The sequence below is a fragment of the Ursus americanus genome, chromosome 11 (assembly GCF_024610735.1).
Source record: "Ursus americanus isolate L20-20 chromosome 11, mUrsAme1.1.p, whole genome shotgun sequence".
Taxonomy (NCBI): domain Eukaryota; kingdom Metazoa; phylum Chordata; class Mammalia; order Carnivora; family Ursidae; genus Ursus; species Ursus americanus.
This window is the reverse complement of record NC_142137.1, coordinates 51,418,423-51,433,914: the sequence shown is the minus strand read 5'-3', so window position 1 is coordinate 51,433,914 and position 15,492 is coordinate 51,418,423. Positions and strand designations below refer to the sequence as shown.

Sequence of the window (15,492 nt, the reverse complement as noted above, 5' to 3'; positions counted from 1 at the left end):
AACAGAATCAAGATATAATCAGACTTCCAAAGTCTGAAAATACCCTTTCCCATGCTTCCTTTCTCAGAAAGCTCCTGGGGATGTTTCTTAACAAACTGAGGAAATAAACCAAGAAAAAAGAAAACATGAGATCTAGGAAACAGAAAATAAAAAACAGAAGAGCAAGTAAAGAATTCCTAGATGGGCAACCATGTAGTACAGCAGCTAATGAGTGCAGCCAGCCAGACAGGGGCAGCCAGACAGACAGGGGCAGCCAGACAGACAGGGGCAGCCAGACAGACAGGGGCAGGGAGATGAAAGGCTCCGTGAAGGGAATTTAATTTCTACAACAAGAAGTTCATTAAATGGATACTAGGTATGTGCAAATGCTTCTGAGAGCTTTGTGAGAGCTGCTGGAGAGTGGGAACAACCAGCCAATGTTTCCAAAAAGATTAAGAAAATGAAACTGTGGAAGAATTATTAACTGTAATAACAAAACAAAAGATGTCCTAGAATATACTGTACTCTATGATAGGAAACACACCTAAACTCCTTGCTCAACACTAGGTATTTACGTAATCATAGCAGTAAAAACATTAAGGATTTCACAGAGAATTGTGATATATTATTCTGAGAGAAAGGGGAAGATTTAAGAAAGCACAGTCATCCACCTGAAACGTAAGTCAATAGACAATATCTAAAATTGGATATGAAGATTTTCAAATTATGATGGTGGGACGCCTGGGTGGCTCAATCGGTTCAGCGTCTGCCTTCAGCTCAGGTCATGAGCCTGGGGTCCTGGGATCGAGTCCCACATCGGGCTCCTTGCTTCTCCCTCTCCCTCTGCCTGCAGCTCCCCATGCTTATTCTTTCTCTCTGACAAATAAATCAATAAAATCTTTTTTAAAAAAATAAAATAAAATTATGATGGTAAAAACCTGAGAATCAGTTATAATTGAAAAATGCTGTCTCGACAGCAGGTGGTGTGGGAAGAAGATAGGTGGAATATATCATTTCTACCACAGGCTTTTCTGGCACACTTTTAAAGGTACAAACATGTTATACGTCATGTATCTCACCTTTATATAAATTCAATAATTTTACATGAACTGACAGATTGCTCATTTATCCTGACCAACCCCCATCATTCAAGTTCTGGCTGAAATATCCCTACATCCTTGAATGTCATCCACAGCACTAAGCTCCCCCTGCCTTTGCCACCCAGGTGATGCCTCAGCTTTCAATAATCTTCCACTTTCCTTTTGCTGTTATAGAGAAAACCTGATCTTCCACAAACTTCAAGATTAATTCAACTAATCTAAAAACATGGTGGCCCTCTCTGTCCCACCCCCTCCCCCTTACTCCATTGTGTTTACAAGAATCAAAGCAAATACACAGCATGCTGGGCACGTTAACACAGGTTTCAAAGGCAACTATTTGACACCAAGTGACATAAACATGCAATTCCTACTCTAAATTCCCTCCCAATTATGGAAAACTATACATGAGGAATCCTCCCTCCATAGTACAGCAGAACAAAAACATAAAATGACCCACCAGAACAACTGTATTTGGTACAGCGGCATCAAGAGTAAAGAAAAAAAACCCACCACCACCTCCACGACCTCATTAATGGGCAAAGCTGAAATACTCCAACATGGCCTGGCACCTAACTAGAACAAAAGGCACCATCCGTTAACATGAAGCCAGAAGAGAGCAATCCCATCTTGCTTTTCGGCTTTTAACAAGGAAAGCAGGCAAGGTGAACGAACACCTGTACCTTGAAGATGACACGGCACATCATATTCGATCTCATCGTGTCTCGACGGGCTTAAGAACAGAGTTCCGTCCACCAAGGGGAACTGTTCGAACACCGGGAGCGCCCGGTGGCACAGCGCACAGTTGACAACATTCCTGTGGCTGGCACTGAGGGCCGCAAGAATGAACTTCCGCAGGTCCTCGCCCTGGCCCATCTGCGCATCATCTTCCATGCGCACGTGGAAAGTGTTCAGCTTATGCCTGGGGATGTGAGTGAGCAGCTCAGACAGGTCCAGGCGCCGCAGGAACTGCACGGGCGCGTCGAAGTGGCCCCCCCTGTGCACCGATAACCCAGCCGGACTGTAATCAAAGTGGGTGTTTCGGAACACGTGCCCCCCAGCCATGGCCTTTTTATGAGGCTCCAAATGGATGGCGTTCTTTAGGAACTCCCCGAGGTATCTCGAGGAGCGGGGGCCGCTGAAGTGGGCAGGGGAGAGGATGGAGTAGCCGGTGGGCGGGGACTGGCCCGGGGAGGCGCAGGGGGAGCGAGCCCCGTAGGCGGCAGCGCTGACAGCCTTCTCCTGGGAGTTCTGCCTGTCCACGGAGTGCCGCCGGGGGAGGTCATGGCTCAGGCCTTTCTGCGGCTTGTTCGGCGGCCGGCACTTCTTGGCCTCCTCCCCCGCTTCGCCAGGGGGCCTCCCTGTGTTCTTCTCCGAGCCGGACTTCTTCTTCTTCTCATCCTGCATCCGCTTCACCTGGTACCAGTCCGTGTCCTTTTTTAGGTGGCCCTGTCCACAGCGGCAGGAACAGAAGCGGAAGGCCAGGTCATAGCCCTTCTTTGTCCACATGTTTTGGCGGCACTGCTTCTCGTTCCAGCTGCGGGCGCGGCCGATGCAGTTGAACTGGACCAGGATGCTGCTCTCCCACTCGTAGAAGCACTGCAGGTGCATCCAGCTGCTGCAGGGGCAGTGCTCGTTGTTGCACACCACCTTCTGGTAGTCGTCCTTGTCCAGGTCCACCGGCCTCCCGAAGCTGCAGATCAGGGGCGTGGCGCAGGGGGCTTCTGCGGAGAAACACAAAGACGAAGAGGGTGAGCATGCAGAAGCTGGGGTTCCCGCTGGCGCCGCGTCAGACATCAAAGCTACCATTCCCCCTCCCCCTGCCATGAGCCCATTCATGCCAACTGTACAATTTTCCGGTGTCAAAATTTCCACCGCTGGAATAACACCAGAGAGGATTAAAAAACATTTACTACTTTCTTCTGGTATAATGTTGTGCCAAGGGAATTTATTTTCAGATATTTGTTATCTCCTGAAAAACACAGCAGTAAGCTTCAAAAAGTCCAAATCCTTTACAGTGCAATTAGCCGTATGTCAGTACTTCCAACAGTATAGTGTAGTATGAGGTTTTCCTAAGATGTGCGTGTAATGACGGCTAGTTCCAAGGTTCCTTAAAAAGGAATCACTCCAGTGAACTAGGAAATAATGTGATGAAGCCACTTAACCAACCAGCTCCAAAAGGACCCTCAAAGCCCTTTATCACAAACATTAGATTATCCTGAATACCACAGAGACGCTAGAAAACAGAATTACCTCATTCCCAATTCTCTTCTAGAATGGCCTGATACCTAATGGTAGGAATGTTTGGTCAAAGTATTTGTTGGTCTACACAGAATTACACTGTCAGGACATGAAGGAAAAAAAAAACAAGCAAACAACAGAATTCTCCTAAAGCTATCACAGGACAGAAACTAGGAACACCAAGATACTTCTACCCTACCCTATTTAACTGCATGCCCCATAGGTCATCTAAAAGGCCAATCAGTTTCCCTAAAAGGAGGGAAAACTTGGTGACACAAAGTAGAACCCATCTCTTAAGAAGTAAATAGGATTTATGGAGATTGGAATTCCACTGGATTCCGGTTACTCCAACACCTGTAACATTTTCAAAAGGCCCTTTTGGGGTTTTTTTGTTTTTGTTTTTTTTAAAGATTTTATTTATTTGACAGAGAGAGAGAGACAGCCAGCAAGAGAGGGAACACAAGCAGGGGGAGTGGGAGAGGAAGAAGCAGGCTCCCAGTGGAGGAGCCTGATGCGGGGCTGGATCCCAGAACACCAGGATCACGCCCTGAGCTGAAGGCAGATGCTTAACAACTAAGCCACCCAGGCGCGCCTCAAAAGGCCCTTTTGGAGAGCAGTAATACTCCTAGTTGGGAACCGCTGGGCTTGATCAGGAAGGTTCCATAGGCCAAGCTCAGTTCAGACTTGATGGGTTGTAGCTGAGAACCCTCAGTCAGAGTTCTGTTTTAGAAAGCTCCCCCCTGGTGGCGGGAGGCGGGGGAGGCCAAGAAGGCTGCAGGGTTGGGGCGTGTGGGCAGTAATCCAGGTGAGAGATGAGTGCCTACCTACTGCAACAGCAGAGTAAAATGGCGCTTACTGTTGGACGTGAGCAAACGCAGATGGACAGCAAGCATGGGAAGGACAGGTTTGGACAAAGACGACTTTGGGCTGGCCTTATTTTGGGCCCGCTGAATTGAAAATGCCTATGTACCGATGAGGTGGAGGAAGACAAGACTGAAGCCAAAAGACCTGGAGCCTGAATACAGATGTGTAGCCACGCAGCCAGAGGTCGACATTGACTCCCTGGACTGAGGAGCTAGCCCAAGAGGCATGTGAGGAGAGGAAAAGAATCCTGAGAAGCAACATTAAAAGGCAGGAGGAGTCCTCCACAGAGGCTGGTGACGAATGAACTGAGGATTCACTGCAAGACAAGTCAGGGGAGAATTGTATCAAGGCAGTTGGAAAATTATAAGAACAGAGGACTGACTCAGACAATAGTGATACCCAAAACTGTCTGCAGACATTGCCAGATATCCCAAGGGGAGAGGGAGCAAAACTGCCCCTGGTGGTATGTCAAAGACTGAAGAGTCCTCATCAGAATGATCAGTGAGCCAGTAGGTGACACCTTGGTAGGAACAGTTCCAGTGGGATGACAAAGGACAGATCGGAGATGGATGGTGAAGAGTGGATGATTAGGTAAAGAAGTAGAAGCAGTTCAGATGATCTTCCAGAAGACTCTTCCCAAAAGTACAAGGAAGGGAAGGAAAAACAATGGGAAGAAGCCAGCAAGGGCTGAGCCCTACCTACACGTTCACTTCCTCGGGAAATGAATGCCAAAAATTCAGGCCAGCCTGAAGAGGAGGAGGCAACAAGCTCTGCAACTCCAGGACTCAAAGCCCTTCCCAACCTCACCACTGCCCTCTGAGTTACAAATACAACATTGCACCAGCACAGCTGATGGGACCCAGAAAGCCTAGGACACTCAGATTTTACAATCGTCCCCTTCAGTGTGGGACTCCAGGGCATCAGACAAAAGGCCCTAACCAACTTGTCTGCCTCCGTTCCTTTGATCACTGTGGCTCCCCCCATCTACTTCCCGGGAGTCCACGGCCCTGACTCTTCATTTATCCAAATCCCACTCACCTAGTGCAGCGACTCACAGCACACACTCTCAACCAGACTGCCTGAGCCAGAATCCTGGCAATACCACTGTTGAGCTGTGCGCCCTTGGACGAGTTACTTCTTTTTATCTTCATTTCCTGTACAGAATGCAGATAACTCCTGAATGTACTTCATATGGTTGTTACAAGGATAAAATCTGATACACAGGTGGCGCTTAGAGCAGGGCCTGGCACCTCGTAAACCTTCACCCCTTCCTCCCATCCTCCGAGGCCCACCTCTAGACACTGATGTCACCAGAACAAGCCCTTCCCCGCATAGTCTGGTCTGAACCTTACTTGTGTCCCCACTGTGGTCCCACCAGGTTGATGACTCCAAAGAGGATGCATCTTACCCATCTTTGTGTTCCTTGCACCATTGGGCCTAGGCCTGACACACATCCCACGCTGAATAAAGCTGCATTAAAACAGCCACACGAAACCCAATGTGACCAGCCGAGCAGAAGGAAGCCAGCTGAAACCCTAGACAGACCTACATATACTGAAGCGTACCCAAAAAGAAGTAGAAAAATGGTCTGTAAACTGAGTAAATTAACTGCAATCACCTGGGCTGTGACCTTTAGTGTCCTTTAAAATGTTAATTAGTCAATTAAACAAAGTTCAGTTGCTTTTCTCTTCAACCCTTCAGAGAAACAGCCTTGGAGGGAAAGTCTCTGAAATGTAATGGCAGTAACCAAAGTGCTGTTAACCCAGGACTCGTGAAATCAAACTGAAGAATGGCCTCTACCTTTGCATTTACAATAGCCAAAATTTTAAATTTTAAATGTTGAGACTGGCTTGATATTTCTTTTTAAAGTATTTTCACATTAAAGAAGGTAGATTAAGAGGGGGAAAGCCCTTTTTATAGCTTTCTCAAAAAGCTGCAAATGTTTGATTTAACCAATACTGAGCACTTCCTATGTACCGGGTCTTTGGAGCTGGAAGAATCAGCAAATGGTGCTAAGAGCTCCCACAGAAATCTCTGCGGGAATCACAGAGGAGGCAGCGTGGCTCCAGGTCCCTGTCTCCCGAACACTGCCCATCCTCACCACAGCCGTCCTCACCTGCCTTCTGGCCTCCACGGCTCAGCAATGAAGAGCTCCCACGCCAACCTGCCAGTCAGCCTGTTTACATCTCAGCCACTCTGATGTGGTCTTTGCGGCTAGGCCTCAAAAACAAAGACAAGGGCTTGAGACCAAATATGTGCAACAGACACCTCACCCTGTTACACACCTCCAGCCCAAGGGCAAGGCTCCAAGAAACAGGGTGAGTAACAGGGGGAGCCTTGGGTACGACGGCTTCTGACAGGCTTTTCCATCTCATGCAGCCTTCTGATGAGGCCATCATGGGCTGGCCTCTGCACTCAGACAGGATTGCCTTCAAGGCTTGGTTCAAACCTGCCCTCTGCCTCCCACTGCCCACACTGGAAAGGCAGCTGGGAATAGTGCGAGCGGGGTTTGGGTGACTCGCTGTTTGACATGGAGCAGTTTCCTGCTTCCTCATCTGTAAAGTGAGGACAACAATGCTTGCCCTCATTCACCGCAAACACATGTGAAGGCGCTCTATGAAGTTCCCTAACAACTCTCCCCGGCTCCCCACGTCTTCTGTAACTTGATGCCTGTGTCTCTGGCTCCACAACTAAATGCAAACTGCTGCAAGAGATTTCCTACTTTTTCTATCTAATGTTTTGAACCAACAAAAGGGGTTCAGAAAGTAACGAATGAGGCCATGCCTCTTTTCCAATTTCCTAAGTCTTAAAGGTTAACTAAAGCATACAGAAAAAGGGGCGCCTGGGTGGCACAGCGGTTAAGCATCTGCCTTCAGCTCAGGGCGTGATCCCGGCGTTATGGGATCGAGCCCCACATCAGGCTCCTCTGCTATGAGCCTGCTTCTTCCTCTTCCACTCCCCCTGCTTGTGTTCCCTCTCTCGCTGGCTGTCTCTATCTCTGTCGAATAAATAAATAAAATCTTTAAAAAAAAAAAACATACAGGAAAAGATTTTAGAACTCTAAGAAATAGCATGAGTGCCCTTCAGATCATACCTATAACAAATTAGCAGTCTTTTTTTTTTTTTAAGATTTTATTTATTTATCTGAGAGACAGAGAGAGGGCACGAGCAGCGGGGAGGAGGCAGAGGGAGAAGCAGACTCCCCCTGAGCAGGGAGCCCAACACCAGGCTCGACCCTAGGACCCTGAGATCATGACTTGAGCCAAAGGCAGATGCTTACCTGACTGAGCCACCCAGGTGCCCCCACAAATGAGTGGTCTTACAGAAATGCGTTTGATTGCTTCCTGAATGTGGTCTCTAAATTTATAAAATTCCTAGCTCTTAAGAATCGCAGTCCCACAAAGGTAAAGGTATAAACAAAATATAGACTGATACAACAAAACTGTTCGTGAGAGAGGGGGATGGCACGGTCAGTGAGGGCCTGTGTCACATACATCCCTTAGGACATTGGTCAAAGCTGTGATAGCCTAACAAGCAATATGAGATGTTCCTTTGTGCAGTCAGCACTGCTTGTACAAATGTATATAAACCTGCCAGTATGTTTTTACAGCTTCATCGTCAGATATTCAGGACTCAGCTTCTATTTCTCCTTGCCCAAGTGAAAAACTTAGGGATCACTTCATTCTGGGCAAAAATCTCAGTAGTTTCAAGTCTGGACAGTAAGATAGCTAGTCTGACATCACTTGGGCAAAGTCTGTCACTCTTCCCAGCCTTCTCATCCTATATCCTGCCTCCCACACCTATTAAAAGGGAAGGATCTGACAGCATCATTTACACTGGCCGCCCTAACAAACCCAAACCCTTTGACACACCCATTCACACGAACAGGAGCCCCATAAACCAGACAGACGTTGCCATTGTCAGTTTTTTAACTGTAAAATGAATGCTTTCACCCCTCTTAAAATAGTTGCAAGCATCACAAGCAGGTGGGGAGTTCAGCAGGGTAGAGGGGTAAGGAGGGTCTTCCGAAGTCATACAAGGCTTTCTAGGTGAAATCTAAGGTAGGCACTTGGTCACATTCAGCCTTGTAACCCACTACTGTGGAAATCATATTGTCTAATTAATATCTTATTGAAGGAAAGTACAGTGACTGAGTGCTGAAGGATGGGAAGGGCGGAAGGGTGAGCCCTTGGGGAGCACTGTTCTCATTAGGTCTTCCAGACTCAGCCTAGGACTCCCACCAATTTCAGAGCACAGCCTGGCCCTCACCCCCACAAACTTACCATAATCTATTCTTATCCTCCTTCAGATTGCAGTTACCAAATGCAAACTGTAGGGTTTCTGAACCACTATTTTATTACATGTATCTTTTCTGTACAGTAATTCCTTTTACATGGGAACACATCCCCTTGTTTTCAGAGCAACTTCTCCTGATGGTATGAAGTTTCTGACTAGAGGATCCTCAGCTCCAGCTTCCTGAAAGGCCACAGAGATTGGTCAATGGGGACAGAGACTGTGAAGCCAGCCAGCCTGGATTTGACTCTCAGCTCTGCAACTTAATAGTTTTAGGATCTTTGGCAAGTCACCTAACCTCCCTGTGCTTCTGCCTTCTTAATGTGTGGAATGGCAGAAATAAGAGTACCTGTCTCAAAGGGTTGCTGTGAGGATTAAAGGAGTTATTAAAGCAGTTCACACAGGGCCTGCACATAATAATCACTATTTAAACATAAGCAATTATTATTAAAAGCCCTATCACTTTACATTACTTGATGTAAAGACCAAAGAACTCTGAAATCATTTAGTGCAAATCTACAAGCAGGAAGTGACCATCGGCCTTTCCCCATACATACATAAGTGCAAGAAATGTACTTCCTCCACACGACAAAGCAGGGTGGCATACAGAATAATTCACTAAATATTCACTGACAAGTTTTAAAGAAACAGATGCAAAATTTTCTTCTTCTAACCCCTTAAAGATGTTCTACTGTGCATCAGACAAATAAGTGCCTTGCTATAGGCATTTTTTCAACCTTAGCAATCTTTTCCAAGCCTAGGTAACAGGGTTTCATAAAGCATGGCTGCATTTGATTCATGGGATGTGTCCCTGACGAACTCACATAATTCAGAACTGATTATCCCACAGTCTGGGGGAAGGGTGTGGGGAATGCATCCCCAGAACACATAAATCTACAGTCACTGTGTTGTATTTTTCTTTACTGTTGCTTTTTAATATCGTCATTATCTCTAATATTTCTCAGTTGTAGCTCATAAATTGACAGCATGGCATATCGTAGTGTATTTTATCACATTTCTGTTCAAAAGTTAGTGATTTTCAGGATGTTCTTCAGTACCAGTATTAGCACACCTGGATATTCTGCAAGATAAAGACTTAAATTATAATACTTAATTTTAAAATAATTACACAAATGTCACCAAAATCCTTGAAGAAGTTCTATAAACAACAATGAATTCACATAATATTGCCAAGGGTCCTTAGGTATTTCTCTTTATAAGAAAAGGTGATGCCACTGGGTATCAAAGCATTTTTATAATTCAGTTGACCTGCTAGCTTTGAAAATATGACATAGCTTGATGCACAATTTGGAGGAATGTAACCACTGAAATTTTGCACATAATGTGAAGCTTTTATTAATAGTATTTGTGTCATTAGTTGAAATTTGCATAATTTAATTTGCATATAATGGGATCACACTGTACTAGGAAATAAATTAGCAGGCTGCCTTTTCTTTTGCTTGGAGATTTTTTTTGATCCTGAGGGCGCTGGATCACAGAGAACCACACAACACACTAGCATTACATGTATTGCCGGCACTCACCCTGAGGGAAAGGTAGATTCAGGGGCTCTCAGAGCCAAATCACAGTATCATAAAATGGGAACACAACTCCAGATTAAGTATGTGTGCAAATGCATGAGTGTGTGTGTATTTGTATGTAACTGCAAAGAAAATGCCCAATTGTTAAACTATCCCATTTCTTTTATTATTGGGGTATAATTGACATGCAATGTTTTCATTAGTTTCAAGTACACAACATAGTGATTCAACAATTCTATACATTACTTGATGCTCACCGGGGTAAGTGCAGTCACCGTCTGTCACCAAAGTTACTACAGTATTACTGACTATGCTGTACTTTTCATCCCTGTGACTTATTTTAGGACTGGAAGTTCATACCTCTTAATCCCCTTTACCTATTATGCCTATCCCTTCACCCATCTCCCACATTTAACCAGTTTGTTCTCCATATTTAAGAATCTATTTGTTCGTTCGTTCATTTTTTAGATTCCACATGTAAGTGAAATCATATGGTATTTGTCTTTCTCTGACTTATTTTACTTAGCATAAAACACTACAGGTCCATACATGTTGTTGCAAATGGGAAGATCTCACCTTTTTTTAGACTAATATTCCGTTGTATATATTTACCACATCTTCCTCATCCATTCCTCTGTGAATGGACACTTGGGTTACTTCCATATCTTGGCTATTGTAAATAATGCTTCAATGAACATAAGGGTGCATATATCTTTTCGAACTAGCATTTTTGTTTTCTTTAGGTAAACACCCAGTAGTGGAATTAACGGATCAGATGGTAGTCTGTTTTTAATTTTTTGAGGGACACCATACTGTTTTCCACAGTGGCTGCATCAATTTACATTGCCACCAACGGTGCAGAAGAGTTCCCTTTTCTCCATATCCTTGCCAACAGTTGTTGTTTCTTGTCTTTCTGACGCTAGCCATTCTGCCAGGTGTGCAGTGATATTCTCTTGTGGTTTTGGTTTGCATTTCCCTAATGATTAGTGATACTAACCATCTTTTCATGTGTCTGTTGGTCACATGTACATCTTCTTTGGAAAAATGTCTATTCAGGTCCTCTGTGCATTTTTTAATCATATTGTTTGTTTTTTTGGTGTTGACTCGTGTAAGTTCTTTATATATATATTGGATATCAACACTTTATCAGATGTATCATTTGCAAATATCTTCTCCCATTCAGAAGATTGCCTTTTTCAACAATCCAATTTTCAAAGACTCTAGAAAAGACCTCGTGTCATCCAATTTTAAAGTATTTTCCTTGCTCTTCTGAAACACCATAGAACTTGATTATTTTTGTCAATGTCCTCTCCTTTGCCAGCACAAATATTCAAAACGTGGCCATAATCAAAACTCCTACATTTTTTTTTTATATGTGATACCCATTTCCCACCTAAGTTCTAGCACCGCATCCCCAAAATGATGGCCCACCTCTTCTCTCTTGGTGGGCACAAAATGGTACCTGGAGACCGAAGACTGGAATCCGCCTTCTCCCCTTACCTCTAGATTCTGATGTGGTTCAAGGAAGGCCACCCCATAATGTGCCACATTGGCATGCAAATTACTTCGAGCTTAAGATAATCAAGGCACAACAGACTCAAGAAGAGCTTTTTACCTACCCTCCTCAACTATCTAAAAAAATTTAGACAGGAAGTCTGTACCAGGAGGAGAGCTATTACCCAAGATTTTTTTTTTTTTTTAACCTAAGAAAGACCTCTCTGCAGGGTAAACAGTTATTTACCAAACATTTGCTCTTCTCATCTTCCTGTAAATTGTCTTCCCCCATCTGAAGACCCAGACTCCTTATACCTACCTCTCTTTAGTGGTGGCATATAAACTTCAATTGTCTGACTGTCAGAGAGCCTTTCCTGTCTTTGTGGGGCTCCCATACATATGTAATTAAATTTGTTTTTCTCCTATTAATCTGTCTTATGTCAAATTAGTTATTAGGCCAGCCAAAGAACCTAGAAGGGAAGAAGGGAAAAGCTTTCCTCCCCTACAATTTCCAGGGGCCTTAGTTGAAAAGACAAATGGCTTTATCTCCTCCCTCGTCTGTCCAGCAGGTAAAACACACGGCGGCATGATTAACTGGCAACATGGGTCATGTGCAGACCAGGTAGCTGTCAGAGAATACAACCCATAACACATTGCAGTTCAATATTTTCCAAAGCTCAACTGAGAGAAACAATTTTTAAGAAAGATTTCATAGGTGATGTCCACGCATTCTAGATCAGAGTTCCTGTGGGGCGTTTTGGCCTGCAGTGTGACTTCTTAAACCAGTACAGCATTTTTTGTAATAGAAGATAAACCCTTAGGGGCATCTCATACTCTCCAGGTCATCCAGGTCTCCACTCCAGCCCCATTCACACTCATTCATGCCAGGACTCTGGAGGCATCTGGGTATATGACTCCTGTGCTAGATTAAAGCTATCCCTCGGCTAAGCTAGGTGTCACAGAACTGGTTACCCAGACCATATTATTTCATTCTCTGGACAGACTGCTTTTAATGATGCAAGCAAGCCTAGTAAATTTTTTTTTATTTATAAAAGGATACCGTCATGAACTTTGCTCAGTATTTTACAATGCCTTATAAATGTCTAAGTGACTGCTTTTGTTTTTTTAATCTGATAGACACTGTAAAGTACAGCAATGCTTCTGTTTGCTTCTTCCTTCTGTGTGTTAGAAATATGAAAGCCAAATTTCTGACCTACCTCTTGTAATGACTCAGGACATCCATTATTTTTCCTAATAGTACTGTTCCTAGTACTAATATTCTCATTTATTATTTATCTTACAGTATTACAATGTATTTTTGAAAAACACTGTATTTTAGGAAGGAGAGTATAAATGAAGACAAAGAAAAAAACCTATCCACCACCTCTCTCCTAACTTTCCAATCAGTTTTGCCTAGTAGATATTACAATCTGTACTTGACGGGTGCCAAAGTACCCCCATCCCCTCCACTTTTCAAAGTCAACCAGAGAAGGGTGCAAAGGGAGAGGGGAGGCCAAGGTGACCCACTGTCCTCAGGGGTCCCATAAACATAGGACCTTTCAGGAGGCCACCCTCTCTGCCCTGCCCTAGGCTCCACTCCTCAGAGGGGCACCCTGTGAACAAGCCAAGTGCTCTCCGTCCTTGAACCACTCACCTTATCCACTGCACACCCTTGCAAATCCTCTCCTTCCCCTTGGCTAATAAGCTCCCTCAGCCTCAGACTCTGCTATTCATACCCGGGTCTCCCCCTATTCTTCTTTCACCTGGTTTCTCTCTCAGCATTTCTCTTCTCTCAGACACAGCCCAGGCTGCTCCTGTCACTCTGTCCTGCCCGCCAAGCCTGCCCTCGGTCCACCTGGTCCATGAAGGTGCCTCTCCAACCCTCCTCCCACCACCTGCTCCCACAGCCTCACTGGTGAAACTGAGGCAATAGTGAAATGGGCTCGGGTTGCTCCCAACTCTACCGTGCCTGGTCTTCTGTCAAGGGTCCTCTCCTTGGCCCTGACCCACAAAAGGCCAGACTTCTCAGGGTGCTATCATCTTCATGTGGGCCCAGTCTTGTCTCCACTTAGCTCTCCTCAACAGCATTATCTTCATGTCCTCTGAGCCTATTCTCCTCCCTTACCTATCAAACTTGGAAATTCACATCCTACAAATATGAAGAGAGTGTCATATGTACCTCAGAGACTAGATCTATGAGGAGAGGCAGACAAAGAGCAACGAACTGAGAAATGACAAGTGATAAAGAAGTGGCCACATGATCTGAACCCACACCTGGATCATACCACCACTGATGACAGGAGTCCAACGAATTCCATCATCTTAGGATGACTACTTAAGAAATGTCAATGTAGGGTGCCTGGGTGGCTCAGTTGATTAAGTGTCTGACTCTTGATTTCAGCTCAGGTCATGATCTCAGGGTCGTGAGATTGAGCCCTGTGTCAGGCTCTGCACTCAGTGTAGAGTCTGCTTAAGATTCTCTCTCTCCCTCTCCCTCTGCCCCTCCCCCTTAAAAAAAAAAAAGAAATGTCAATGTAGGGGTGCCTGGATGGCTCAGTCGGCTGAGTGTCCCACTCTTGATTTCAGCTCAGGTTGTGGTCTTGGGGTGGTGGGACTGAGCCCCGCAACAGGCTCTACCCTCAGTGGGGAGTCTGCTTCTCACCATCTCCCTCTCCCCTCCCCCCACACTCATACGCACTCTCTGCCTATATAAAATAATCTTTTCTAAAAAATTGCAATGTAATAACTTAATAGGGAAAATAAAAGATTATTGAAGCTATCTAGCCTTCATCAATGGCATTAGCAATTATAATGGCAACTTGTTTTAATAAGAAAAAAATCATACTCACTGGTAAACTAATCACAGATACATGTACTCATATATAAGAACTGTAAATTTATAACAGATGTCAACTGAAATAAGGCACACACACTCACATATGTGCATGAGTCTATCTATGAATAACTAGAGATACAACCTTCTCTGTGTAAGTTTATACACATGTACATGCGTCCATGTGCACATGCATACAGCTATCAACGTGCTATTTCCACAGGGAAAAACAAACAAACAAAAACACCCCTGCATTCTACTTTTACTTGCTCTAGTGCAAAATCCTCTTTCATAGGAAAATTGCTTATTAGGTTCTTATACATTCACAAACAGAAAATTGTAAAACAAAAACTAGAAAGACAAGGGCCTTCAACCTTTTATAAACCCGAACCAGTCCTCGAAAGGGAATGACAGTTTTGCTAACCAAGTTCCTTAACAATTAAGTTTTAACTTCATGATCCACTGTGAATCCTAGTCATTTTTGGCCTTGTTTACAATTGCCAGTAAACAACTGTTTACTTTATGGGCTGGCCAGTTCAGCATTAGCCACTGCAGCAATCTGTCATCACCACTCGGAATTCTGACCACATTGTCAAAGATCCTCATCAGTCCCTGCCTCCCTGGCTGGCATCAATGCAAAGTCAGTGAGCATCTTCTCCCTGTAGGGACACAGGAATCTGAAGCTTGCCAATCTAGCAGGCTTACTTCATCTTTTTTCAGATGCTGGAGTAAAAGAGAATGATGAAAAATATACACAAATGAGTATTTGGAAACAGGAAATATTGATAACACTGTGCACAGATGTGATGACATCAGTATTTCCAGTTTCCTTTTTTCTGCTCCTGGAATGAATCAGGGAACATCAATATAGTACATGACAACCCTGAATGTCTTCCATCATCACAATTGATCATGAAAATGGTAAAAGTCTATCATCTGCAAATATTAAGGATTTGAGGCCAGATTTTTAAAATCAGCAAGTGCTGATAAGTAGTCTTAATTCACTAGGTCTGACACACCAAAATCCTCTGAATCATTAAATAAAGAAGTACAATACGAGTACTTGACTATAGGTCACTAGAGATCTGGATATCTGCAAAAAAAAGTGTAATAGTTATATTCTCAAAATGCTTTAAATACTCAAACTATA

General features: G+C 44.3%; 1 protein-coding gene across 2 annotated transcripts in view; it reads right to left on the bottom strand.

The window, feature by feature from the left end:
* The window catches only part of HECA (HECA ribonucleoprotein granule regulator), a 52,565-nt gene that overhangs the window by 12,286 nt on the left and 24,787 nt on the right, over positions 1-15,492 (bottom strand). For both annotated transcript variants that reach the window (XM_045814713.2, XM_045814712.2), the window contains one exon: positions 1,760-2,800. In XM_045814713.2, coding sequence (XP_045670669.2) covers positions 1,760-2,800 — 1,041 coding nt within the window. The remainder of the gene's footprint in view (positions 1-1,759; positions 2,801-15,492) is intronic.